The 25832-nt window shown below is 56.1% G+C and overlaps 1 protein-coding gene across 4 annotated transcripts; it reads left to right on the top strand.

Moving 5' to 3' along the window:
- Positions 1 to 275: 275 nt before the first annotated feature.
- Positions 276 to 25832, top strand: ASS1 (argininosuccinate synthase 1). Of its 4 annotated transcripts, none has more exons than XM_062641159.1 (16): positions 338 to 421; positions 2280 to 2332; positions 2916 to 3027; positions 3477 to 3545; positions 3808 to 3996; positions 6232 to 6288; positions 6759 to 6833; positions 8984 to 9054; positions 9425 to 9455; positions 13231 to 13321; positions 15063 to 15147; positions 16154 to 16218; positions 20080 to 20211; positions 23455 to 23611; positions 24909 to 24974; positions 25491 to 25832. In XM_062641159.1, the coding sequence occupies exons 3-16, from the start codon at positions 2920 to 2922 to the stop codon at positions 25543 to 25545; spliced, it is 1251 nt and encodes a 416-aa protein (XP_062497143.1). In that variant the 5' UTR covers positions 338 to 421; positions 2280 to 2332; positions 2916 to 2919; the 3' UTR covers positions 25546 to 25832. The 4 variants fall into 4 exon arrangements, with proteins under 4 accessions (XP_062497142.1, XP_062497143.1, XP_062497145.1 ...); XM_062641161.1 differs by having other exon boundaries at positions 381 to 421; positions 2197 to 2332; XM_062641158.1 differs by lacking the exon at positions 2280 to 2332 and having other exon boundaries at positions 276 to 421.

Below are 25832 nucleotides of genomic sequence, written 5' to 3'. Positions count from 1 at the left end.
GCTAGGAGCTTCCCGTCCCTCAGGACAGCCTCTGCTGCTGGTCTGGGGTCCCTTGGGTACCTGCAATGGGGAAAGGTGGGTTTGCCCTATGCACAGCTCCCTGCCCCATCTCTGCCTGCCCCATTTTCTCTCCTTGGAGCAGGCGGCTCTGTGGGGTTCCCTAGAGCAAAGGGTGCTCTGTGGAGGTCAGGAATGGGAGGACGTTGGTGACAGCACCAAAAGCAGACGGATTACAGCCGGGCACATCCTCCCCCTGCTCGCGGTGGGACCGGCCCCCCTTAGTGCTGGGGATGGTGCCCACGGAGGGGACAGTCCCGCGGCGGCTCCGCCTGCCTGTGCCCGGCTATAAGGGAGGAGGAGGAGGAGGAGGATGCTCCAGGCACCGGACCGGAGCGACCAGGGCAGCCGGGCCCCGGAGCGGGTGAGTGCGGGCATGGCATGGGGCGAAGGAAAGGGGGCCCTTTGCCGTGCGGGACCTGTCCCCTCTCCACCCAGCCACGGGTCTCCCGCACCCCTGGGTGCTGGTGGAGAGCTTGCTGGCCCCTGTAGGAGCAGGGCAGGGGGGTCCCAGCCCCTTCCCTGCGCTGGGAGGTGCAGTTAAGCCCCTTCTACCTCAGTTTGGGGTTTCCAAGTGAGTCCCATCTCAGCGAGGGGTCCCCTTGTCCACCCCCAGGGAGGGGAGCGGGGAGCTCGGCTGGGGATGCGGGGGGCAGGATGGGACCCCCCTAAGATGGAGGAGTGATGCTAGGGTGAAACCCAGCACCAGCAAGCACAGCCCCACATACCTCTGCTGCAGGGACCCCTGGGGAGCCCCTGCTGCTGCCTGCCCCATCCTCTTCCAGCCTGGCTGGTGAAGGTGGTTCCTCTCTTTATCAAAGTTTCAGGCTTTTTATTCCTCTTCCCTTTGATTTCTTACTTTTCCCTTGGTTTCAAAGCAGAAACGTGGTGTTCCTGTGGAGCAGGGCAGCCGCAGCTGCTCCAGCCAAAACCCTGCCCTAACCCACAAGGAAATGGCTACAGAATAATAATCGGGGCTGAGAAAGTCCCGGCCACATTCCCCTCCATTGAGCTTTGTTTGCTCTGATTTATTATCCCCTACCACCAAAAATCTGGGGCTCTCCCTTCCTGAGCAGGCAGGTTTGGCACAAGCCTCGTTACCGGAGCTGGAAATACTGGTGGCCGCACACCGTTCCTGGGATGCAGGATGTGTCCCCAGGATAAACTGCCCCTGGGCATCATGTGGGCAGCAGGACATGTCTGAGCAGGCAATAGTTGGATGTGTTTCCTTAACCTGCTGCTTGTGAAGGGAGCGTGCCCTGTCTCAGAGGTGCTGAGTCAGGACAGTGATGCTGCGGCGGGGATGGGGTTTGGGGGTAAAGAAGGGAATTTGCCCAGCTGGTGCAGGGCCACGCTTGGGCTGGGCACTTCTGGGAACTGTGTTTGCCTTCCTGTAAACGCCCCGGAGAGGAAGGGTCTGGCTGAGCCTCCCCAGCTCAGTGCATTGGCTGTAGGGAAACACGGGTTGCACAAGCTGGGTGCTGTGCAAGCAGCACAACGGGCACGGGCAGGCTCAGGGAGCTGAGCTGTGGTTACGGGGCTGCCAGATCCCTTTGCTTTTCAGCAAGAAACTGGCAGGAGCACGCCAGATCCTGCGCCGGCTCCAAGCTTTGCCCTGTGGGATGCTGGCCCCACACCGTGCTGGCAGGACCGGGGTGCTGGGTTACACCCTGCTATAACCTCATCCTGCTGGGAAAGGTGCTGAGTGGGCCAGGCTGGGGAGCTCGGCACCGTGCCTTCCCCACTGGCAACAGCAGGATTGTGCTGACTTGGCGGCAGGAATGGGATGGGATTTGCCTGGCTCTGTGGTCCAAGGGTCACCTGGCATCGCCTCCTCAAGGGGCCCTGGGATTCAGAGGACTGCAAGGACAGCCCCGGGCCCCTTCCCACAGCAGGACCCCCATCACTCCCCAAGAGCTCTGGGCTGCCTCATCCTTCACCTCTTGGCGTTGGCTGAAATCCTTGATATCCTTGCCTGAAGGGTGAGAGGCACCGAACCCCCATGTAGGTGTTTCAGGCTGGCAGAAACCTCAGGGCAGTGTAATTAAGACAAATGCCCAATAAGCACTAATCAGACTGGGGGCTGGGCAGTGCTGGTGGGTGCTGCACCCATCTGCTGCGGCAGTGCCTCTGGCACAGGGCTCTGATGTGCCTTGTCGTGCCTGAACAAGGCATTGGGCTGCATCTCCCCCACGGCTGAGTCCTGGCCCCCGGTCTTGCAGGGTACTTGCAGAGCACAGGGCAGGCTGTGCTGAGAGAGCTGCGTGGAGCAAAGGTAAGAGCAAAGGGGACCTCTGTCACTGTGCTGGCGTGCTCCATCACCCTGGATGGCATGCAGGCAGGGTGCTCTCCACGGCTGGGAGCTGCAGCCTGGATATGGCTCTTCCTCCTGTCCTCACTCTTCATCAGAGAGCCTGTCCCAGCACCACCGTGTGCTCTTCTACCTACTAAAGCCACTGATGGTGTTTAGTTTGCTGTGGGTTGTGCTTCTTGCTTCCTGGTTATTCACCCCTTAGATAATGTTTGTGATGCCCAGAACATCTCACCCTGTGAGAGCCCTCAGCACCTGGCTGGACTGTGATGGCCCATGGCCAGTCCAGGGCACTGGGAAGTGTTTCATAGCTGATGGCTGCAGCATCCCTGTGCCGAGCAAGTGTAGGGGCTGGGGCCATCATAGAATAGTTAGGGTTGGAAAGAACCTCAAGATCATCCAGTTCCAACCCCTGCCATGGGCAGGGACACCTCACACTAAACCATGGCACCCAAGGCTCTGTCCAACCTGGCTTTGAACACTGCCAGGGATGGAGCACTCACAGCTTCCCTGGGCAACCCATTCATGAATCCCTTTGCTTTGCTAGCACCATGGCTCAGACCAAGGGCACGGTGGTGCTTGCCTACAGTGGGGGCCTCGACACCTCGTGCATCCTGGTGTGGCTGAAGGAGCAGGGCTATGGTGTCATTGCCTACCTGGTGAGTTCTGTGCTGAGCACTGCCACGTGGACCCTGTCCCCAGGGGCTGGGGAGGGAGGGGATGCTGGGCTATGGGTCTAGAGACCTCAGTGGGTGATGGGGTCCTGGTGTGTGCACGTCCGTGGCGTGACCCTGCTCTCCCTGGTAAACCCCAGCACAGCCTGGGTGCTGCTCTGCTGAGCTGTCAGCCCTGGGCAGTACATCCTGTCCTGCCAGCAAATAACCCTTTGCTAATGAGGGCAGTGTGCTGGGCACAGCCAAGGGGCTTGGCAGCGGGTGATGGGGCCCCATGGGTTGTCATCCTAGGGAAAACCCATCCTGAGTGGCCTCAAGCCCGGCCGGCAATGGGCTCTGTTGTGCCGTGCATGATGCCCTGTTCCAGGCTGGGCTCACGCTGTGTTTTGTGGTCTCCTTTCAAACTCGGCTTTGAGCTTTTCCCCCCATTCCAGGCCAACATTGGGCAGAAGGAAGATTTTGAGGCAGCACGCAAGAAAGCTCTGGCACTGGGGGCTAAAAAGGTAACAGTGCCCCCTCCCTCTGGGTGCCTGGGGCGGGCTCTGAGCATCCTCTGCTCACTGCTGTGGGGCTGAGCCTTGGGGTCTCGCATCCCATGGCTGGGGCCACTGCAGGGAGTGTGGGCAGTGCCAGGAATCCCTTTCCCAGAGGTTTTGCTCCAAAGCAATGGAGGAAAGGGGAGGTGAAGGGACCCTTGGCTGCACTGGATGAGTGGGATCTCCCTGCAGCCACCCTCCCATCGCAAGGCCCCCTCCATCCCCGCAGGTTTACATCGAGGATGTCAGCAAGGAGTTCGTGGAGCAGTTCATCTGGCCCGCCGTGCAGGCCAACGCTCTCTATGAGGACCGGTACCTGCTGGGCACGGCGCTGGCTCGGCCCTGCATCGCCCGCGGGCTGGTGGAGGTGGCCCAGCGGGAGGGAGCCCAGCACGTCGCCCACGGGGCCACCGGCAAGGTAAGGGAGGATGGGGGGTATCAGGGTGGGTCTGGTCAGTCCATTGGCCAAGCTGTGGGTGCCAGGAGGGGTGCACAGTGTTTTGTGTAAAGCCCAACCGCGTTTCGACACTTCCTTCTTGTTTCGGGGAATCCGCTGCCCAATTTCGGTTCCATTTCCCCATCGGAAGGGTTTTTGGGTCATGGCCAAACACTGCTTTTGGTAGCTGCTGTCTGAAAGCTGCTACGGACAGGAGCCGAGCCGGCACCCCGGGCAGGATGCGGGGATCCCGGTCCTCATCCCGATCCCCATCCTGGCTCCCGTCCCCGTCTCCATCCCCCGCTGTCCCCGCCGGCCGCAGGGAGGCTACGTTGCCACTAGAGGCAGCCAGAGACCGTGGAAAGGATGCTCGGGATGGAGGAATCCTCTATGTGCCCCCCCCCCCCAGCACCTGCAGCCCCTGCCCTGTGCTGGGACACCAGGAGCAAGGTGGCACTGTCACTAGAAGACTGTGCAGGGCCCTTGGGTGCTGTGGGTGCACACAGGACCTGCCAGGTGCCCCTTGCTCCCCATCCTGAAGGGACTCAAAGTGTAGACCTTGCTTGTTTTGTACCAGGAACAAAGGTGAGGTGTCCATTTAAGTCTCAATGCGAGGGGCTGGGGTTGGGGGGGCTGGTTTGAGTGTCTCCGGCTATAGGGAGGGCCCTGCTAGAAGAGGGATGTTAGGTGCAGCCAGGAGATAGCCAAGGGGCATGCTGGCAGGGGGGAGATGGGGCAGAGAAGTAACTGTGGGGCTCCAGGGCTGGGATAACTCATTCCTGCTGCAGTGGCTTCCCCATACCCCTTCCCCATCCATGTCACCCATCTCCAGCAGCCCCCTCTTGAAAGCCCTCGCTCAATGGGAATAGACTCCCAATGCGATGATGTCCTCTTTGCTCCTGGGTACCACCAGCATGTATGTCCCTACTCACAGGGGCACCCTCGGGTGCTCTCCAGGCTCTTCCCACTCCCCAAGCCATTAAGTCACAGGCACAGGCAGGACTGACTGTGGGTAACTCAATCCTGGCCCTGGAGCCTTAAATGTGACCATCTGCGGTGTCCCCACTGCCCGAGCAGATGGGCTTGTTTTGGGCCTGTAAGGGAAATGAGTGCTTTGGTGGATGTACTTGCTTGTGTGTAATAGTCCTCAGGGATTTCCCAGCCCGGTTGTAAATGTATCCTCCAGAATGGGGCCAAGAGGAGGTGTGGAGGGGGGTCCTTAGGCCCCTTGGAGCTGGTGGGAAACAGGTTTTGGTGAGCGCTATTCCCTTGGAAGCAATAAACTCCTCACCCCTTCCTGGCTACCTGCCCTCATTAGGGGGACCTCATCAGCATGGGCCAATTAAGATAAAGGGATGTTCAGAGCTATTTAATTATGAGCTGCTGCATCCTCCAGCACACCATGGTCTTCCTCCCCAGCTTGCCCTTTCCTTCCGTGTGTCCTCTGATGCTTGCAGGGGTGAAATCCTCCAATCTGGGTGTCTGCTCGTTCAGGTTTTAGGTTTTTTCAGTGTCAGCCCAGGAAAGAATTCCACGCTTGGGTGAATGAGCTGCATCAGGGTTCTGCACACCCAGCCATCAGGAGTACCAGGAAAGGTGATTTTGGGTTTAAACCAGCCATAGAGAGGGACCAGGAGTGATCCCACTGCACAGAGCTAGACCAGGTCATGGCATCCTTCATCCCCTCCTGCTGTGGGAATGGAAGACATCGATGGGTCCTCATCCCTGGTTTTCCAATGAGAATTGCCAGCAATCCCACCCCATCCCAGTGGCATTCTCTGCTGAGGGGAATTTGGTCCTGGCCTTGTGCAGGAGTGGGGAAACAGTGGGTCCTTGCCCACCATGCCAGAGGTCTCCAGTGTTGCATGGAAGACTTCAGAGTGTCAGAGGCTGCATATAGGTGCTGTCACACACACTTGCTCTGCCAGCACCCATCAGCTCATTCACCTCCAAGCTCCATGGATGAAGCCACGGAGCTGCTGTTTCATCATTTGCACTTTTAATGCTCCTTTCCTTTTTTTAGCAGTTCCAACCGATTTTTCAGCTTTTTTCCCCAAATCCAAACCTGCAGCCCTGCCAGGTCATGCTCCTCTCCTGAGGGTCCTCTATGGCTCTGAGTGAGGTGGTCCAGGGATGATGCTTCATCCCCCATCAGTTGGACCAGCTTGAGGGCACCCACCTCCCATGCACCCTCAGCATCTCCCATTGATGTTTCAGGGCAACGACCAGGTTCGGTTCGAGCTCACCTGCTACGCTCTATGTCCTAAGATCAAGGTAAGGCCCCCAAAATTGCCCCCTGGGGCCCCATCCCCGGGCTTTTATCCCCCTCCCCAGCCGGTGGGGAATTTTAACACCGATGCAAGTGGCCGTGCTTCACTTTAACAATCTGCCAGCTGCACAGAGCCACGTTTTGGCATTTGAGGGGGCTGTAATGATCCTTAATTGACCTGTTTTTACCCCAAACACCATGAGGCCACGGAGGAAACAGTACCAAGGCAGCTGCCAGATAATCGATGCTGCCTGTTTCCCCCTTGCATCCAGCGCCTTGTTAGGGTCAGGGGTTTGGGTTACTCCATCCCTGAACACTGGGATTAGATTTCAGCTGTGGGACTAACAGCCTGTGGGACCTTGTTCCCCCAGCGAGCCCTTTCCTATGTGGGAGCTTGGGGGGAGGAAAAGGGGGCCAAGGGGCTGACAGGGGGCCCGGGAGCTTCTCATCTCATGCTGCTGCTTCCCACCACCAGGTCATCGCACCATGGAGGATGCCTGAGTTTTACCAGCGCTTCCCTGGGCGCCGCGAGCTGATGGACTATGCCGAGGTAGGAACCGGGGTTGGGATGGATGCGGGATGCTCAGTGTGGCTGTGGGATGCTTGGGATGGATGCGGGATGCTAGGCTCAGCTGTGGGATGCTTGGGGCTGCTCACCATGGCTTGCAAGCCCTGCACAGCATCCCCGCAGCACGACGCTGGAGCTGCTGGTTGGGATTTATTCCCCCCACCCCTTCTTTTTCTCTTTACTTTTAAAAGCTCCATAATTACCTGGCTATTCATGTAACCTGCTTTCCAAGGAAACGGGTCCCAGCTCCCTGACTTGCGTAACAGACAAAGCAAATCCATTCACCTTTGTTGTCCCTTCCTTTTTGAAGTACAAGTTGCAATAAAACATATTAGAAGTTTTGCATCAGGTTTTTACGCGCCCACCAGGGTACCTTTCTTCCTCCGCGACTTCGTGGCAATGCTTGACAACTCGGCTCAATCAATCAAAAGGGAAAAGGCAGCTCTGTGCATAAACCAGAAAATTACTTGAGCTCTTAAGTAGCTGCCATCGAGGCTGCCTGGGTGAGCCCTGCGAAGGCGAGGTGTGGAGCCAGAGGGATGCAGTGCGGGGAGAGGAGCCCTCCGAGCCCATTAGGGCCGCTGAGAGCGGCGTGTCGAGGATTGTGTTTGCCATCTGCTGTTGTATTATGAAGGGGCGAGTTTACGAGAGCTTTCCATATGTTGCCAAACAAATTGTCAAATAGGGGAGTTATTAAGAGCGCCGCGGTTTTATTATATGGAAAATGGAACATGTGTTTTGGGGTTGGGGCGTTTGTTTGACGGGGTTTTCTTCGGGCTTTGTTTGGAAGTTGGGGGGAGGAAAGGGAAATGGAATGGGTTGGGGCCCCGCTCAAAGAGGAAAGGTTGAGGGTCTGTAGTACCTTTTGGTCTCTGGTTATGTGCAGTGTTAAAAACAACAGGGGTTTCCCTTCTCTTTCATGCTCAGGAGAGGGTGGTGAGTGGCCAGGTCCTTGATGTGCTCGCCTCAGTGCTCGGGGAGTTATAACATGATGACATCTGGGGCTCTGCCGATGCTGGGGAAAGAGAGGATCCGTGTCGCTGTGGCCCAGCTCTTGCTGTAGATTTGCTGCCCAGGGGCTGGACCCAGCCTTGCTCCTGCTCCCAGTTCATCCCCACAACCAGCCAAAGCCAAAACACCTTCATGAGAAAGGTGAAGCTCTCCTGGATGCTGCTCCAGGATGAGCCATCAAGCAGGCAGAGCCCAGTGGGATGGAGCAGAGCTGTCAGTCCCTCTGCAGGCACCTCAGAACCTTGCTCCTATCTCAGGTGATTGGGTCGATGACCACAATTTAACGACCACAAGCATTTCCTCCACTCTTCCTGGCAAACAAGGAGTCTCCTCAGCTCCTGCTCCTCTATTCGTGGCAGAGCCCTTGGCTGACATCCCTGCTGTGGTGACACTGCTCTGCCTGGGGATGTACAGACCCCACAGGGCACAGCAGGAGCCCCGCGCTGCATCCTCCATCCCTGGCTCGCTGTGGCAGGGTGGGCGATGTTCCCGCTGGCTCCGGTTGTTGCTCACCACCATCCCCTCTCCCTCTAATTCCCCGGTGTCTTCACCTCGTCTTCACAGGCAATTTCCCCCATTGAAATGTCAGCGGATAATGGAGCACGCTGTGACCTTGTTAGGGAGCTGGGCTCGGCACTGCGCCGGGAGGCAGCCGAGAGGGGCCGTGTGTCCGTGGGCACCGTGGGCTCCCGGGAATGCCGCTGCGTGTCTGCATGAGGCTGTGCGGATGAGCGTGCTGTGCCCTGTCCTCAGCATCAGCCCTGTGCAGGCTGCAAAGGATCTGGTGGTTGTGGGGACTTCTGTCCCCATGTCACCTCCTCTTGCTGAGGAGCCCAACTGGGGGAATGCACCATACTGGACCTGGGAAAAGCACACAGCATCCCTGCTGGCATCTCCATCGCTGGGGGTCCTGGGGTGCTTCCTGGGCTCCTTCTCCTTCCAGTCACAACATGTCCCTGATCACCAAGGCAATCCTCATGGTGGGAGCTGATGTTGCCCAGGGTCAGGAATAGGGATGCCCACCTTGCTTTTGGGTTGATCCCAGCAGGAGCTGGTGCTGTCATGGGCTGGTTTTCCCTGTGGGCTGTCTCGCTCCCTCTCTGTTCCTCTTCCCTTTGCAGAAACATGGGATCCCGGTGCCCGTGACGCCCCAGACACCCTGGAGCATGGATGAAAACCTCATGCACATAAGGTGAGAGGCCAGGCAGGTGGGGAGCTCTTATGGGGTGAGGACCCAGATCCTGAGGGCTCCATTTCCCCTTGTGCTGCATGGCCAGGACAGCTCTTTGTACCCACAGAGCTGCCCTATCACATCCTGGGTAGGAGTGACCCCAAAACCTCCAACCTCCCTTTCTGCCCCGTTGACCATGTCCCACATGGCAGCATCCATCTCCCAAGCTTGGTACTCCTTGCAGGGTTGCTGCTAAAAGCCCCTGGAGACCCATTACATGTATTTACACCCATCCTCATGAGGTGGTTGGGACTGGGGGGGGGGGGATTGTCCTGCTGGGGTTTGGGGTTGCAGGTGCAGTGATTTCTTTCTCCTTCCCTGCCTGCTGCAGCTACGAAGCCGGGATCCTGGAGAACCCCAAGGTAATGGATCACAGCCACAGGGCCGGGGTGTCTCGTGTGTTTGCAGCCTAATTGGGAATTCCATGGTGCCGAGGCCCTGCTGCCTCTCCCGGCACGTTAATTGCCACCGATGTGAAAAGGGGAAGGGACCGTTTCAGGGTGACACTGGAGGGGACAATGTCATGGGGCAGCAAGAAAGGAGCAGTTAGACAGATGAGGTGCTGGTGGCGGAGGTCTGGGTTGGCCCCTGCAGCTCGGGTTCCTTGCTTGTGCCTGCAGGTCCCTCCGTGCTTTCCCATCCCCAATATCAAAAGGGATGCAGGATAAAACATCCTCTTGCATGGAGCGATTCTTTGGACCCTTGGGACCACCAGATCCCGGGCAGCATTGCCTAGCAATAGGGCTAGGAGCCTGGTGGCAATGGGTGTCTGTGAGCATGGCACATCACTCCTGGATGATCTTAAAGGTCTTGTCCGTATCTGATCCTATGCGTGGGTCCAGCCCCGGCTGCCTCCAGCAGTGCTCGTGGTCCGGCTGCCTGCTGGCCCCTGCCTGCACGGTTCATGCTCCAGCGGGTCACGATGCTCCTGAAACTATCCATCAGTGCTAATTAGACAGTCAGGGAGAGGAGGGGGAGAGAGACAGGAGCTGGATGGAGCTCAGCGCCCGCAGCCTGCGCACCACAGGCGCGTGCCTCAGGCAGGGATGCGAGGAAGAGGAAGGTGGAAAAGGGGTCCTGCTCCCTCTTCAGTGCCCTCTGGAGGGGTGTCTGTGGGTCAGGCTTTGCAAAGCTGGGTCCTCGGGGACGGGGGGGGCTCTTCCTCCAGCCCAGTTGGCACAGGGGTGGGTTTTCATGCCTGTAGCTGGAGCTAGTGGAGGACTGCCCGTGCCCTTCCTTGTGCACCCATCCTGATCCCTCTACATCCAGCACCTCTCGGGGAAGACCCCCAATCCCAAGGCTTTGCCAAGCCTGCTTCCTTCCCAAAGCCAGCTTGGAAAACAGGGCAAACCAGTGCCCTGACCCCCTTGAGCATCCTCCACTCGGGTACCTCTCCCTCCGCCAGCACCTGAGGTGGCTTCCAGGAGCATGGCATCACCACCATCCCCTTCCCCATCCCGGGAAGCAGCACTGGGCACCGTGGCAGGATTCGGGGTGCCAGGCACTGTGGGTTCCCCTCCCCAAACCCCCGGGACCTGCCAAACGCAGGGATTTGAAAGCAGATGGTTGAGCTATTTTCTGCCTCTGTGAGGCCCGATTGAAGGGCAATGAGGCAGCTAATGCGGAGAAAGATAGAAATTTACTTGCTTTAACTTCATATGGCACTCTGAAAGAGTTCATTCAGGCCCGGGCACAACAATATCAGCCGGATGAATAAACCATTTGCGGCATCGATAGCTCTGCATCATGGTTTACTTCATGGACCATTTGCTTCCAATTTCTTCTCTTCTTGCCCCGTTTTTCTTGCTTCTTTCTTCCCCCCCTCCCTTTCTCTCTTTCCACACACTCTTCCCCTTTTTTCCCCCCTTTCCCCCCCCCCTTTTCCCCTTTAAAGATGACATTGCAGGACTAGCCCCCCTGCGGGGAGGGATAAATAGAAGGCATTGATACACTGCAACAAACTATTTGTCATTTGAACTGTGCTTTTAGGAGGGAGAATAAAAAGAGGACAGCCTCGCACCCGTAATGATGGAATGCAAGCCAAATGTCACTTTTATTTCTATTTAGTTATTTTATTTAATAGGGGCTTTCATAGTTGGCTCGGAAAATTGGAAACTGCCTGACTTTGACTTCCAATGTTTAGTAAAGAGTTTTTAATACTTTCCAGTCTTCCCCCCCCCATCTTTCCTTTTGAACTCCAAGTTTTCCATCATCTCGTGCAGGTTTGTCTGGTTAATCAGTGTGATCAGGGCTAGGAAAGGCCAGCCGATGTAAAATTGAAATCCTCAGCGCGTGTAATCTGTGCGCGGGGGGCACTGGGGAGGCGCTTTGTGGTTAAAACAAGGGGAAAAGGAGCAAAACCGAGGCAAAATGGGCACCTCGGAGTGGTTTTGCTGGGGATTTGCGTCTGTGTTCCTAGGGTTTGGCAGCAGTTGCTGCTGGGATGTGTGTCCTGGGTGTGCGGTGAGGTGAGGGGTCCCTGGTGTGCTTTGCTGTTTAGTGAGGGACAAAAAAAAGGCAGTTTTCACTGAAATGCTTATTGCCCATCCTCAAAAATATCAGATAAAAAACAGCTTCTGCAAAGGAATTTATTTTCCCTTTAAAAAGCTTGAAATTGTTTTACAGCAATCACTGCTGGTTTTCTGTTCTCCCTGGCTTTCTACCTCGTCCTTTAATTGGAAAGGGGGAGAGAAGGGAGGAAAAGCGAGCAGGAGAAGAGTTGTGCTTTATAAAGGAGAGGAGAAACCAGGGCAGCCCCAAGTGCAGGCAGGGCCCTGCTGCCCAGGGATGCTCAGAGCCCCATCTCCAACCAGCCACATTTTGAGGGGAAATACGAGGTTCCCATCACTAAACCAGTTACAGGAGCAGCTTGATTTGGAGAACCTCCACCTGTGGTGCTTACACAGGGGGTTTTAGGTCAGTGGAGGCTCCTTTGAACGTTCCAATGTTGGTCAAGCACAGCCCTGCTCTGTGGTTCGCTTGCTCACTGTTTCCTCCCTTCCCACAGCATTGGATGCTCCGTGCCTCAGTTTCCCCTCCACCTCATATAGCTGTAGCTGCATGGTGGTGGGGGGGGTGGGTGGAAATCCCTTTAGAGATAGGGCTTTGCAAACGCCGGTCCTAAGATGTTTTGGGGTCAGACGAAATTGCAAAGCATTTGCTCTCTGGGATGGAAAGCTTTTGCTTTTAATTACATTTCCCCCCCTCTCTTCTGGCACGCACTTCAATTGCAGCAATTCAGCACCCGAGCCTCCGGTGGCCTGGCTCCGACAGCGATAAGATGCCACTTTCCCATAAATCTAAGGGGAGGGGGGGGCGAAAAAAAAACCCAATATACATAAAGGTTGATGTGCTCTGAAATGGGTTTTTGTTTCGTTCCTCTATTTTCCCCTGTGTGTATTAACCCCGGGGACACCATGAAAGAGCCGGTGTGCCTGGAGCACCTGCTGGGGTCAGGCCTCCTCATTAGTTTCTTCGGTCAGCATGGAATGAGCCGGTCCCCGACGCGGGGACGTGCGGGCGCCCACCCTGCCGCTCGCATCCCGCTTTTCCCTGCCTGACTTGCTTCTCCGCAGCCATCCCGCCTCCAGCTGAGGGGGCGGCGGAGGGAGAGATGAGATCAAGTTGAGGGGAAAAAATGGCTGATTCTTCCAACCCCTTTGTTCCCGGGGCCCGGGTAAGCACCGGTGCTGTGCGGTGCTGGCCCCGTGCTTTGGGATGGGGGATTCGCACCGGGGCCGGGGACTGTACACTAGGGATGAAGGATGCACATCGGGGATGGAGGTTATACACCGGGGATGGGGACTGTACACTAGGGATGGGGGATGCACATCAGGGTTGGAGGTTATACACCAGAGATGGAGACTGTACATTAGGGATGAAGGATGCACATCAGGGATGGAGGTTATACACCGGGGATGGGGACTGTATGCGAGGGATGGGGGATGCACATCAGGGATGGAGGTTATACACCAGAGATGGGGACTGTATGCTAAGAATGGGGGATGCACATCAGGGATGGAGGTTATACACCGGGGATGGGGAATGTAGGCCAGGGATGGGGTTGCTGGTAGTGTTGGCCATGGCAATGCCATTGACTCTCTTTTCTTCTCTTCCCTTCCCTTCCCCTTCCTGCAGAGTCAGGCTCCCCCTGGGCTCTACACGAAGACCCGTGATCCAGCCACCTCTCCCGACACCCCGGATGTGCTGGAGATCAAGTTTGAGAGGGGTAAGAGTGTCCTTACAGCCCCTTGGTCTTCTGTCCCCCAAAGGCAAACACCAGTGAGGACCAGAGGCAGCCAGGGCGAGCCCCAGCTTGTGGCATCAGGGCTTGGGATGATGCATGCAGGGTGTTGGGGGTCTCTGACTTGTGCAGAGGGTCTTGGGGACATCTCAAGGGGCTTGATGTGACCCCCCCCCCCCCAAGAGCAGAAAGGGGTCCGAGCCCCTTCCCCAGCCATCAAGGTGCAGTGGGCACAGGGTCCCTCTCTTGCTCTGTGGCATAAAGGTGTCCTTGCCAGTGCCACAGCCTGGGAGACGGTCCAGCAGGACGCGTCCAGTGGTGCCACCAGCATTGCATGAAGACGGGGAGACCCCATTCCATCCCCTGGGACGAGCAGCAAGGCCCAGCCCTGGAGCCGTCACCCAAGGGAAGGGGACATGGGGCAGCCACGCAGTCCCCCTGCCACCATCCATCCTTGGCAGCAGCAGCAGCAGCGAGCCCAGCCCAAGCAGGATCACCCCCTCCCCTCCACCAGCATCCCTGCTCCATGATAATGATCCCCCTGCACCGAGCAGCAACCCCCCCCCCCAGCGGCCCATTCAGCCCCTAGTTAATTTATTTGAAGTTTTAATCTAATTATTAACTATTTTAAAGGCTAAGCAGCTTTCCCCAGCCCCGTCGGCTCTCTGCCGAGCGCACCCCGGCCAATTCCCCACCAGAGGATGCGAATAGAAAGAGCCGGGGCGAGGGGAGGGCGCAGAGTGGGGGGGCCCGCGCCGAGAAGCAGCTTAAGGTTCATTATTGCCGCGAGTTACATTTAATAGTAATTTACAACTGAGTTTATAAACCCCTGGAAAATAGGGGGTTTAAAGGGAGGGGGGGGGTGTGCTTTGGTGCAAGGCGGGGGAGCTGACAGCCCCCATCACTAGACAGGGCTGTAGCGGGGGTAATAAAGACTAGAAAGGGAGGCATTGAGGCTGATTGGCAACTGATAGCGCGTTAAATGGTAATGAGGAGGGCAGATGGAGGGGGGATTAGCCTCCAACTCCGCACCGCTTTTCTTTGTGGGCCCCGCAGCCCCCTTGTCAGCTTCCTAATACATTTATTGCTCATTTCACACCGCTAAAGAAAAATGCCTCTTTTCTATTCAGCATCAACCCCCCCCCCCCCAGCTCCTGCCCAGTGCCCTTCAAATAAAAAAATTAAGGGAAAAAGAAGGGGGAAAAAGGGAAAAGAAAAGGTGCGATAATGAATTCATGGCGGGGAGCACCCCGCCGCGGGGTGCGTGTGCATGCGTGTGCGAGCGCAGGGGTCCCCCTATAGACACCCCCCATGCTGGTAGGGGAAGGAGGGGGGGGGTACGGACACCCATTTGTCACACTCCCCCCGTCCCCAACGCGGGTAGGAGCTGGTGGGACAGAAGGTGCTGCGCCGTAAGACAATTGCGGAGCGTGAAATTCAATTAGTTAAGGGCCTGGTTGCAATTTCACAGGCCCTAAAAAAGAGAGAAGGAGAAAAGAGGGGGAAAAAGGGGGGGGAGGACGGACATTTTTATGGCCTTTTTTATTTATTTATTTCACTTCTCTCCCGAGGTGGGCCCCCCCCCAACCTCCCCCCTGTACCAGCTTGGATATGCCTTTTTAAGAAGTTATTTAGAGTTCATATCTGTCACATCTATTTAACGCCTGCGGGGTGATGTTCCAGAGGGGGGATCCTGACACCGGCTGATCCTGCCTGTCCTCCGCAGGTGTCCCTGTGAAGGTCACCAATGCCGGGGATGGAGCCACTCATTGCACAGCACTGGAGCTCTTCGTGTACCTGAATGACATCGCGTGAGTGCCACGGTGTCCCCTGCATGCTGCCCCCCCAAACACACACCCCGGATGGCAGCATCCCCGTGGTACCCAGTGTGTGGGGTGGAAGTGGGATGCTGGGAGCAGGCACACCCCAGTGAGCACAATGGGTAGTGGTAGGCAGTGAGAGGATGTGATGGCCCCGGCTGGGTTCTAGTTGTGTCCCACTTGTATCGGTCATGCCAACAAGCGGAGCTGGGCACTGAGGCTAGGAGCACAGGGGGTATTTAGGGCTTTGCTCCCTGTGCATGAGGAGGGGTAAAAAGTCTTATTAACATCCCCTGCATCTACTGTGTGCCCCATCTGCATGGCTGGGTGAAGGGGGGCTTTGGCACCCTTTGGCACCCCTACCTGCAGGATACCCTTCAGTCCAGACTCTAGCTCCTGCATCCTGGGGGCATCACCTCACCCTGCATGCCCGTGGGGACTCCATGTCCCTTTTGGGTGTAGAGTTGGGGTTTTGGGGGCATGGACACACACTTGGCTGAGTCTATCACCTTGTGATTTTCTGCCCTGTGCCACCCCATGCCCAGTTCCTGCTAGCTGGCACAAGAGTACAGCAGCACCCACGAGGGCACCCGCTCCTCCCATCCCATGCTAAATGCCATCCTCCTTTGTGCCTCTGCCTTTATCCCCCCACACTGAATAGGAATGAACTTTTTCCATTCACTTCTTAAGTGTTAATTAAGTGGTTTTAAAATGACTTCGGCCATTGGGAATACAGCTGTGGAGCATCCTGCCTCCTTGCTTGGTCTGTTTTCCAGTGGCCCAAGTGGCAATCGAGGATGGTGGCACAGCCAGGAGGAGAGGAAAAAGAAAATCCATCTCCTTGTCACCTGCCCTGCATGGGGGTCATTACTGATGGGCACCAGTGCTCTCAGGGGCTGGCCACGCTGTCATTTAGGGTTTATCCCCTATTGTTCACCCTTCTGACCCTCTGCTTGTGTCCTGCTGTGGATGCTGCAATCTCCCTTCTCCTTGGCAGGGGCAAGCATGGAGTCGGGCGCATCGACATCGTGGAGAACCGCTTTGTTGGGATGAAGTCCAGAGGTGAGCAGTGACCCATGAACAGTGCCACCCCTGCCCTAAAAACAACACAAAAGGGAAAACGCTGGTGGGATGTGGAGACAAGTCTCACCCAAGACCTGCTCGCTGCCAGTGCCACTGCTTGCACCAGCCTCGGAACCACCAAAGACCCAGGTCTTGGGTGAGACTTGTCTCCAGTGAGAAGATGCTCATGGGAGGTCCTGGAGGGCGCAAGGCTCTGCAATACAGGTACAAAGCACAGAAGGCCAATGCGAGTCACTGAGAGATTTTAAAGCCAATTCTTTGATTTACCCATGCTTTTGAGGCTGTGACTCTTAGTATTGATCATCCATTAGGATCAACTTCATTGGCAATCTCTGCAGCCCCGTGCAGAACTAAGTATCAAGGTTGCGCAGCATCATTTCCCATCTCCTCACCCCTGCTCTTTCATTTTCAATCTCATTAATACCTAATTAAATGCTCCCTTTCTTTACACTTGCCCTCTGTGCAGAGCAGCAGCACATATTTTGGTAAGGCTCAGCCTGTGGTCCCCCTCCCCACTGCAGGCCACCAGAGAGCATCAGCTCCGAGAGGTGAGAACTAAAACCCCAAATCATTTGATGTGTGTTTGAATAACCAAATTAAAGCCAAAAGAAGGAAGGAAAACGAAACCCCAGCCCCGCACGCACCAGCCTGTGCATTTGCATGCAGGATGCTGAGTAATTTGTCAAAATCTGGTTTATTTTTCTAAGAGGCACTGACAAGCTCTAGTGACCCTTCAGCATTCAATAATTTCTCTAAACCCCATTTATCTGTCATGTCTGTCTCCTGTGTGACATTGCCAAGCGATCGGTGCTCTGTGTGTGCCGGCAGATGCAGGAGGACCGGGCTTGCTGTGGGGATAACAAGGTTGGGTGCTTCATGTACCAGAACCAGACCTTGACAGTGGGGTTTCCCCCTTGCTGTGAGCAACATCCTGCCCCCATTTTGCTCTTGGGGATTAAGAGAAACCTCCCAGAAATCTGCTCTGAGAGATGGGGCAGGAGCAGGATGGAGCAGGAGGATGCTGCTGGTACCCACCTGGTTTTGGGATGCAGAGCAGCTCGGGGCGGCTCCACCACCTCACTGCCAGGAGCACTTTGGACCCCAATAGTGTTAGAACAGAAGGAGACAGGACCTGGGTTTGCAGGTGGGACATGATCCCTTAAATCCCAGCAGCATGTGGACGCCCGATGAGCTTGAGTTGTGCAGGTTACTTGGGGCAGCGCAGGGAGCTCCTTCTCTTCAGGGAACCCATTCTGCAGGGGAAACTGAGGCACAGGCAGCACAGCAAGACTCCTCCATGACCATGACCTCCTCCAAGGCCATAGAGGTGGCAGCAAAGGTGCCTCCTCTCCCTCACCTCCCAGACCCGGGGAGTGGGAGAAAAGCAAAACTCATTTGCATTGATTTTTACTAAGCTCCTAATTGAACTTCATTAAGGCCTAATGGGCGAGGGGCGAGCTGAGCGTGCCCCCACCACCCTTTCCAGCCCTATTAACTCGGTTTTGCCATATTTGTTTTACTGGGAGGACGGTGGCTAATTATGGGGTGCTGGGGAGTGGCGCTGCAGCCGGCTGGGGGGGGCACGGCTCAGCCGGAGGCTCTTGGCTGCAGGCAGGAGCCTGGTGCTGCCTCCCCCGCCTTTCACATCCTCATTATCAAATTATCTTTTTAACTCCGAAGGGGGGCTAATTAAGTGAAGTAAATTGAATCAGTGGGGAGGAAGCGGGAAGGAGGGGACGGCTGCTGCCAAAGGAGCCGAGCGCTGCCTTCAGCTGCGGCTTTTCCTCCCCTCGGCTCTCGCCTTTCCTTTTCCCTTTTCCTCCCCTCAACGCACTGATGGGGGAGGAAGGGGGAAAACCCTTTCCCTGTGATGAACCCATAGCAGGCCACGCTTGGCCCCAACCTTGCACCAGCAGCATCTTCCCATGGGCAGCATCGCCGTCCCCTTCCCCTCGGGAAGCCGCCGCATCCCGTCCTGTCCCAGGGGTGCCAGCCCGCACTCAGCACAGCAGAGCGGCTCGGATGGAGCTGAACTGACAGCAGAGGTTACAGATTTTAAGCAGCAGCAGCTGTCTCCTTGGCTGCCCCCCTGCACGTCCCCCCCCCCTTCCCCAGCAGTAATTACGGGGTGATTGAAGCATCGCCAGGCTGCGGTGCTGACACCTCTGTCTTTTCCCTGTAAACACGGGGAGATGAAAATAGACACTTGGAGACCCTGCGAGTGTCACTTTGAAAGTGTCTCTTGTCTCCTCGGTGGCTGGGAGAGCGGATGTCAGCCCCTCTCCCCTCTGCCCTGGCTGTCACCCTCTGCTCTGGGGTCCTTTCGCATCAGGTCAAACGGGACAGGCAGGGGTGCAGGCAAACGGCAGGAGGTAGGGGTCAAGACATAAACCCGTATCTTCATTCAGTCCAAACTGGGTTTAACACCTCCTAAGGGGAAGGAGAGGGAATATGAATTGTGTTAGTGGCATCTGGGCTTCATGGTCAGGGGCTGGAGGGGGCAAACAGCAGCCTTCTGTGCTCACCAAGTCCATGGGGATGGCTGGATTTGGTGTTAACTTGGCTGTCTCCTGCTGTAGAACTGTGGGGATGGGTGGATGGTGAGAACCCTGCAGCTGCCTTTGGGGACCAGGCTGCAGCACTGCTGGGGTGGCCTGAGAGGGGAGGGGGTAGCTCTTCTCTGGGACAGTCGGAGCCTGTCCCACGCCTGTAGGATGCTGAGATCATGGACACTGGTAGGGATGAGGTCTGATGTAGGGGCTTGGGCTGCCATGGTAGACAGGGCTCCTGCCGTGTCCATGGGACTGTGGCTACCTGGGACAGGACTCACTTGAGCCTGTGCTGCTCTCCAGAGCAGAGTGGGCAGATCCCGGTGCAGATTTGAGCCCCCATGGGCTCCTCTCGCCTGTTCTCTCTGCTGTTTGCAGGGACATCCGCTTTGGCAGGTACGGTTTCCTATAGGGTTTCTTTATGTGCCAGCAAAACCCAACTGGGCAGGTTCCCTTCAGCATTCCCATGGCCGTGCGATTGCACGGGTGCCCGGCATTGGGAGGGGACAAGCAGGGGACGTGCTGGTGGAGCAGCCATGGGCAGGTACCATCCACACCAGTCTGTTCCAGCATTCCCCCCCTCACCTTTCCACCCACATCCAACCTGAAGCCACTCTATGGCCACCCTCATCTTCATGGTTGGACTTGATGATCTTAAAGGTCTTTTCCAACCTGGTTGACTCTATGATTCTATGATATTTAAGCACCAAGTAAACACATTGTGCAGCAAATAATCCCCGAGCAGCTGCAACAAAGGGAGCAGCTCACCCGCAGCGTTAGCCCCCATCACCAAAATAATAAGCATCCCTCCATCCCCAGGCCTCGTGCAATGGGAAGGGGGGGCCCTGCCATCCCCAGATGAGGTTGCCCTCCTCAGCCCCCAGGTAGCCTCATTGCCTCCCAGCGGCCGAGGGGAGAGGAGGGTATTTCAGGCCCTCGCTCCCCGTGCCTGTGCCCCGCATCGTTCCTTTAATTACAGGTTTTCAGCGGCGCAGCGCTGGGCAGGGATCGGCGGGGGGATCGGTTCCCAAAGGCTGTCATTTACCCTCGTCAGAGTGCCTCTTCAAAGAGGGGAATCTAGACATTTTCTCCGCAAGGTGCGGAGTGGACTGTCTCGGCCCCAGCATGAAGATAATGACAGATGCATTTTACAGCGAGCCGGGACTGAATGCGCTCGACCACGGCTCCTTCTGTCAGCCAAGTCATTATTTTTTGTCATTTGCTGACAGTTTTGGCCTCATTCGTTTCTCTCTCTTTTTCTGTTTTTCCCCCTGCCTGGCAAAATGGCTAGGTATCTATGAGACCCCAGCGGGAACGATCCTACACCACGCGCATTTAGATATCGAGGCCTTCACCATGGACCGGGAAGTAAGGAAAATCAAGCAAGGGCTCGCCTTGAAATTCGCCGAGCTGGTTTACAATGGTAACGTATGGTCCTGCAGTCCATCCCTGCTGCCGCAGCATCCTCCCAGCCTTCCTCCTCTTCCTCCCTTGTTGCTACTGCGGGCGGCAGGTCCTACTGCTACATGTGCTTCGGGCTGTAAAATTCAGGTGTGGATTTTAAGGCTGAAAACGGGTGAAAAATAGGGTTGCTCATGCCAGGGGCTGAGCTTGACCCCATACTCTGCCTGTTTCTGTGCCATAAAAAAGCTCTATGCCTGCCTCCAGGAGGTGATGTTGCCTTCCAGGAGGGTTTGCAGATGCAGGATGCTCCAGGCATCTCTCGCAGCCCCATCCAACACATTCACATCTCACAGGCTCTAATTCACGGCTCCTTTGTGTCCCTCCAGCCACCGTGGTCCAGGGTCTATGGGACAGCAGGGTCCCGGCCGTGCTATGCGACGTGCAGCCCACACAGCGGCACTGCGGGTTGTGGCTTTGCAGGGATACAGGAGGGGCTCCCAGCACGGCCGGGCTGGGCAAGGACAGCACTGTCTGTGATGGGCAAGGGGACACTGGCTGTCAGCAGCAGTTAGGGACAGAAACAGGCCCCTTGCCCTCCCTCCTGCAGTGCGGGTCTGCTCACGTGTGATGAGTTTGAGGGGGTCTCAGCTCAGTCCCTGCCCTGCACTGCTGGGGTGGGTGCTGCCAGGTTTGGGGGACTGGGAATGGCACCCCCGAGAAGGGACATCAGCACTGCCCCAGGGTCTGCTCCATGGATCAGCCCCGATCTCATTGCTGGTGCTAAGTTGAAGGATGCAGGTTTAGCCCAAAGAGCCGTAGGTGGGTTCAAAACACTGCTGCTCATAGCTGGTGCCTGCTGCGTGGCTCTAAGTGGTGTGCCCCATGTCCTGTGCCCGGTCTAATTCACAGCTGATGCCCTGGGAACCCTGCACTGAGATTTTCCTGTCTCTCAGCCAAACAACACTTTAATCTTTCCTATGTCCTGATCTCTCAGCCTCCCAATTCCTTCTCCCATCTCTTTCTAGGTATTTCCCTCTAAGCCAGGTGGCTGGCGTGATTCCCTTGTGATCTTCTAGGGGAAGATCCCCCAAAACCAACCTGACTCTGGGAGCTTGGGCTTCAGAAGCAGCAGATCCAGTGGGACTGGGTCAGGCTGCCTTCTCCCCTTTAGTTTCTGATGCCTGTGCTTGTCCTCAGCACCTTCCCCTTCAAGGATGCTCCCTCCTGTATCTTCCTCTGCAGTGCCCAGGCCTCTGCTGCTTAAACCATACTTAGCGACCTGGCAGGGCAAGAGCTTCTGAGGCTGCAGGCATCACAGCTTCTGATTCACTCTCTGCTGCTGCTCTTGCCTCTGACTGGTTTTATTAGACTTAGTCCTGCACTGCCTTTATTTTGACTGTTTTATTTCTTAGTTTGAGCATAAACCCATTGGTTTATTTCTCACCACTCACCTGTGAAGCCACCACATTAAAGAGCCACTCTGGGAATCGTGATTCTGCTTCTCCCTCCCTGCCTCTGCCAGGTGAGGGCTGCTGTTTCCCTGGCTCCAGATGCTGAATCCCCAGGGATTTTCAGCGTGGTCCCTTAGCAGCTGAGCCCAAATCCAAGGAACCCCCTCAAAGGGGTGCAAACAGCACCCGTGGGTCCCCATGCCGGAGGCCAGGCTTTCAAGCTCACCTTCCTTTAACACCTCATTATTGCAACTAGTCCTGATGTTAGGAGAATTAGTGTTTATCTTCCCCCCCATCCCATTGATCCCATTGTGGAGGAGTGGCTTTGAAGCCAGTTCCCCTCCCGCAGGTACAGCCAGGTGTGGAAATGCCATTGTCCCTCCACTTGCACTGTGATTAGGGCAGGATGGAGGTTACAAGGCAGGAAGGTCATTAAGGGGGATCCGCTTCCAATGGGGAATGTGTGTGCGGTGGGGGGCGAGGAGAGGGGGGATGCTTCCTCACACCTGGAGCTGTCAGAGTCAGGATTTAAGTACCTGGTTATTACTTCAATGTGTCTTGGGTTGCTTTTTACAGGGATGCGACAGCCCTGCATCAATCCTGATGTCTGAAGAGTTGTACGGGGGGGGGTTTCCTAAATAGGGGTGTATTTGCCTGGATGTGGGCTCCCTGCCTGCATGGCAGTGCTATTGATGGGATGGGGTCCCCGGAGCCCTCGGATGTGCCATGGTGGGGTTTGGGTCAGGGATGTGGTTTCAGTGGTGAGGGGCTGCAGGGCTCTGATGCCGTGCGTTGGATGGGGCTGCACGGATCGCAGGGATGCGGCTGCAGGACACGGCCCCGCTCAGGGGCTGATGAGGGCAAACACAAAAGAAACTGTTTGTTGCTTTAATGGCTTCGGTGGGAGCGCAGCTGGGAAGGGAAAGGTGAGAGGGCACCGGTGTGCGGGAGCGGGGGGCGATGGGGGAGATAAAACCTGGGGCTGACCGGAGCGTGGTGAATGGGCTCTTTCTCTCTCCACCTCTATCTCCCTTTCCATCTCTCAGGCTTTATTCCAGGTATCCCCGGCTAATTACCCCACTTAGGGATAGGAGGGGACACAGGGATAGCAGGCAGGGCCACAGCCCCTCTGTGCACCCAAGGTGGCCTCAGTGGATGGCAATGCGGGGGGCTGCGATGTGAACACAGCACCCCAACACCCAGCCTGGGCACTCATTGTCTGAGCTCTGGGGGACCTGGGGTGCTGGAGGGCTACAGTACCATGTGGAGCTGGGGTGGGGAGGGGGGGCACTTGCCATGATTGTGGGTTGGATGGAGTTTTCTGTGGGTGTCAGCACCAGTTCCGTGTGTCCCACCAGCCTCTTGCTCCGGGAGCATAGGGAGAACAAGTGAAACTTGCCCATGAGCAGAGCTTATGGTTGGGGTTGGCCCTATTTCAGGGGAGAGCAGCTCAACCTCTTCCTGGGGGCTGGGAGTCGATCCCCCCCAAATCTGTGTCCCTCTGTCTCTACATGACCCTCCCGAGATGGTGTTTGCTGAGTGGCAGTTGCATACTTAACAAAGCTGAAAGCAGAATGGCCTCGCTGACTCTTCTTCACCAACCAGTTCCAGCCTCCTTTTCCAAGTGGGAACCCGAGGGCCACCAAGGGGAAGGGACACACGTGAGGTCCCCATCCCTCAGAGCTGAACCTGGGTGTCCCAGCACCTCATCTCCCTCTCCCAGTCCTGCAACCACATCCCTGCTTGGTCACCCTGTCCTCCCCCCACCCCATCCTGCCCGCTGTCCCCATCACCCTTCCTCTTGCCCGCAGGTTTCTGGCACAGCCCTGAGTGCGAGTTCCTCCGGGAGTGCATCGGGCGCTCGCAGGAGGCTGTGGAGGGCACCGTGCGCCTCTCTGTGCTCAAGGGGCAGGTCTACATCCTGGGCAGGGAGTCCCCGCGCTCGCTGTACAACGAGGAGCTGGTGAGGTGAGCAGGGTGTGGGGGACCGGGCTGGGTGGCAGCGAGCATCCCATCCCAGCTCGCTCCATCCCATCCCGTCGTACTCCATCCCGCTCCATCCCATCCCGTCTTACCCCATTCCCAGTGATGCCATCCTCCCAGCCAAAGCACGAGCCATGTTTTCAAGTCAATATTATTCTTTTTCCCTCTGGCTTTTCCCTTCAGGTTGTTTTCTCTTTCTCTCTTGCACTCGCTCCCCCCCCAGCCCTCCCTCAACCCCTTTCAATCTCTCTAAACACTTTATAAGCCATAAATACACCCGAATGAGTTTAGATCAGTCGGAGTAAATGTCAAATTATCTTCTCTCTTTCTCTTCTCTGCCTTTTTTTCCCCCTTTCCCTCCCCCTCGAAATCAACAGCTCCTAATAATCTGTCCCAACCCTTCATTATGCTTCGCACTCTCACTTGGAGAGATTAAATGAATAAAGTATATAAAAAAAGCAGGGAAAAAAAAAAAAGAAAAAGAGGGAAGAAAAAAAAAAAGGAGGATGGGGGGGGGGTGGGATGGAGGAAAAAGAGAGAGGGAGAGAAAAGCAGGGGCACTTATTCTCCCTGCGTCTCCCACCATTTTCCTTTTCTTTTTGATTTCTACATCGCTGGTTTGAAAGCTTTTGAGTGACGGCGTCACAGGAACCCGAGAGAAAGCTGTGAGAGGCAGAGCTGTGTGGAAATGCCTCTGCACAGTAGGTAGAAAGTAACGTAATTATAGAGCAGGTCAGAACCACTCGAATGAGCAAAAATAAAAGCACAGAGGTTTTTCTGTAGCCCGTCAGGGGAGGTAAAATCGTTGTAAACTCTTTCTGGTTTTTTCTTCTTCTTTATTTCCCTCCACTTCCTCCTTTAGGGTTTGTGGCTTCTGGGAAATGAGCCGTGTGTTTGGGGGATGTAGGAAAGCATCGGAGCTGGGATGTGGTGGGTGAGGCACCAGCCACTGTGGCCACAAACACTATCAGTGCCAAGGGGTCCAAAGCACAGCTATCCTGCCCTGGACACTGATGTCCCTGCCTGGCATGGGACAGCCCTACCCAGGGGCCAGCTCTGGGACAGGGCAAGCATCCCTGCTTGATGCAAGGGGGGGAATGGCGTTGATGCACACGAGGGACCATAGAGGGAAATTTGGGGACCCTATCCCAAGCCCCCAGCAACTGAGGAAGGGCAGCAGCAGGCACTGGACCAGGGGTCACCCATATCCTCTCCTTACCCAAACCACAACCCAAGCCCCCCAGGCCCTCCCAACCCATTGCTGGTGCCTTTCTCTCTGCAGCATGAACGTGCAAGGGGACTACGAGCCTGCCGATGCCACCGGCTTCATCAACATCAACTCACTGAGGTCTGTGGGGTTGAAATGGGACCCTCACCAAGGGGGCAAACCCCCCCCCCCCCAAAGGGGCTCTTCCCCTTTGCTTTGGGGGTGCACCAAGCCCTCCCTCTGAGCCCTCACCAACCAGCCCTGCCTAATTACAGCTTTCCCCAGCACGGCATCATGTTATTTGACTTACTCCTCAGACCCCACTATACAGATCATCCCCCCCCAACACCAGGGCTGTAAAACACGCCGCATTTACATAATGGGCTCTTAATTTTTCCATTGCCTGTTAACTGCTTTGTTCCCCCTATCCGCCATGTACCCCCCCCCCATACACACACACTCCTCTAAGATAAATTAATTACATTATCTCGTGGAAAAGGGAACAAAAAGAATTAAACTGTACAGGCCTTAACAAACGCCTGCTCTTCACGCCCCTCATTCTGCTCCAATTAACTGAAAGGAAATGGGTGTTATTACTGTTAATTTACAATTAATTCATTTAGGGTGTTTCCCCCCCCCCCAATCCCTGTTTTCCAGGCTGAAGGAATATCATCGTCTCCAGAGCAAGGTCACCGTACAGCAGGATGAATAGCAATCAATCGCTCGGGAGCCTTCCCCGCTCCCCTCCTTTTCTGTTCTCCCTTCAGAACTAGCGCTAATTGTGGTGGTAATTTGTGATTGTAACTTGTCCTTCCGGAGGTGATGGCTTTGTTACGGGGCAAGCAAGTGAAATGCAATCATTAAATAAAGGTGCTTGGCCGGAGGAGAAGTGGGGGTAAGGAATAAAACCCCAGGCACACGCGAGCGGGGTCCGCTCATTGAGAGCCAGGCTTTATTCCTGCCTTGTTTGTTTGCTCTTCTGGCCCAGCGCTTCCCCGA

Source organism: Pezoporus occidentalis, unplaced genomic scaffold (assembly GCF_034315485.1).
Source record: "Pezoporus occidentalis ecotype Australia unplaced genomic scaffold, CSIRO_AGI_Poc_V1 ctg68, whole genome shotgun sequence".
NCBI classification, from domain to species: domain Eukaryota; kingdom Metazoa; phylum Chordata; class Aves; order Psittaciformes; family Psittacidae; genus Pezoporus; species Pezoporus occidentalis.
Note: the sequence above shows the minus strand (reverse complement) of the source record. Positions and strands in the feature narration are given on the sequence as shown.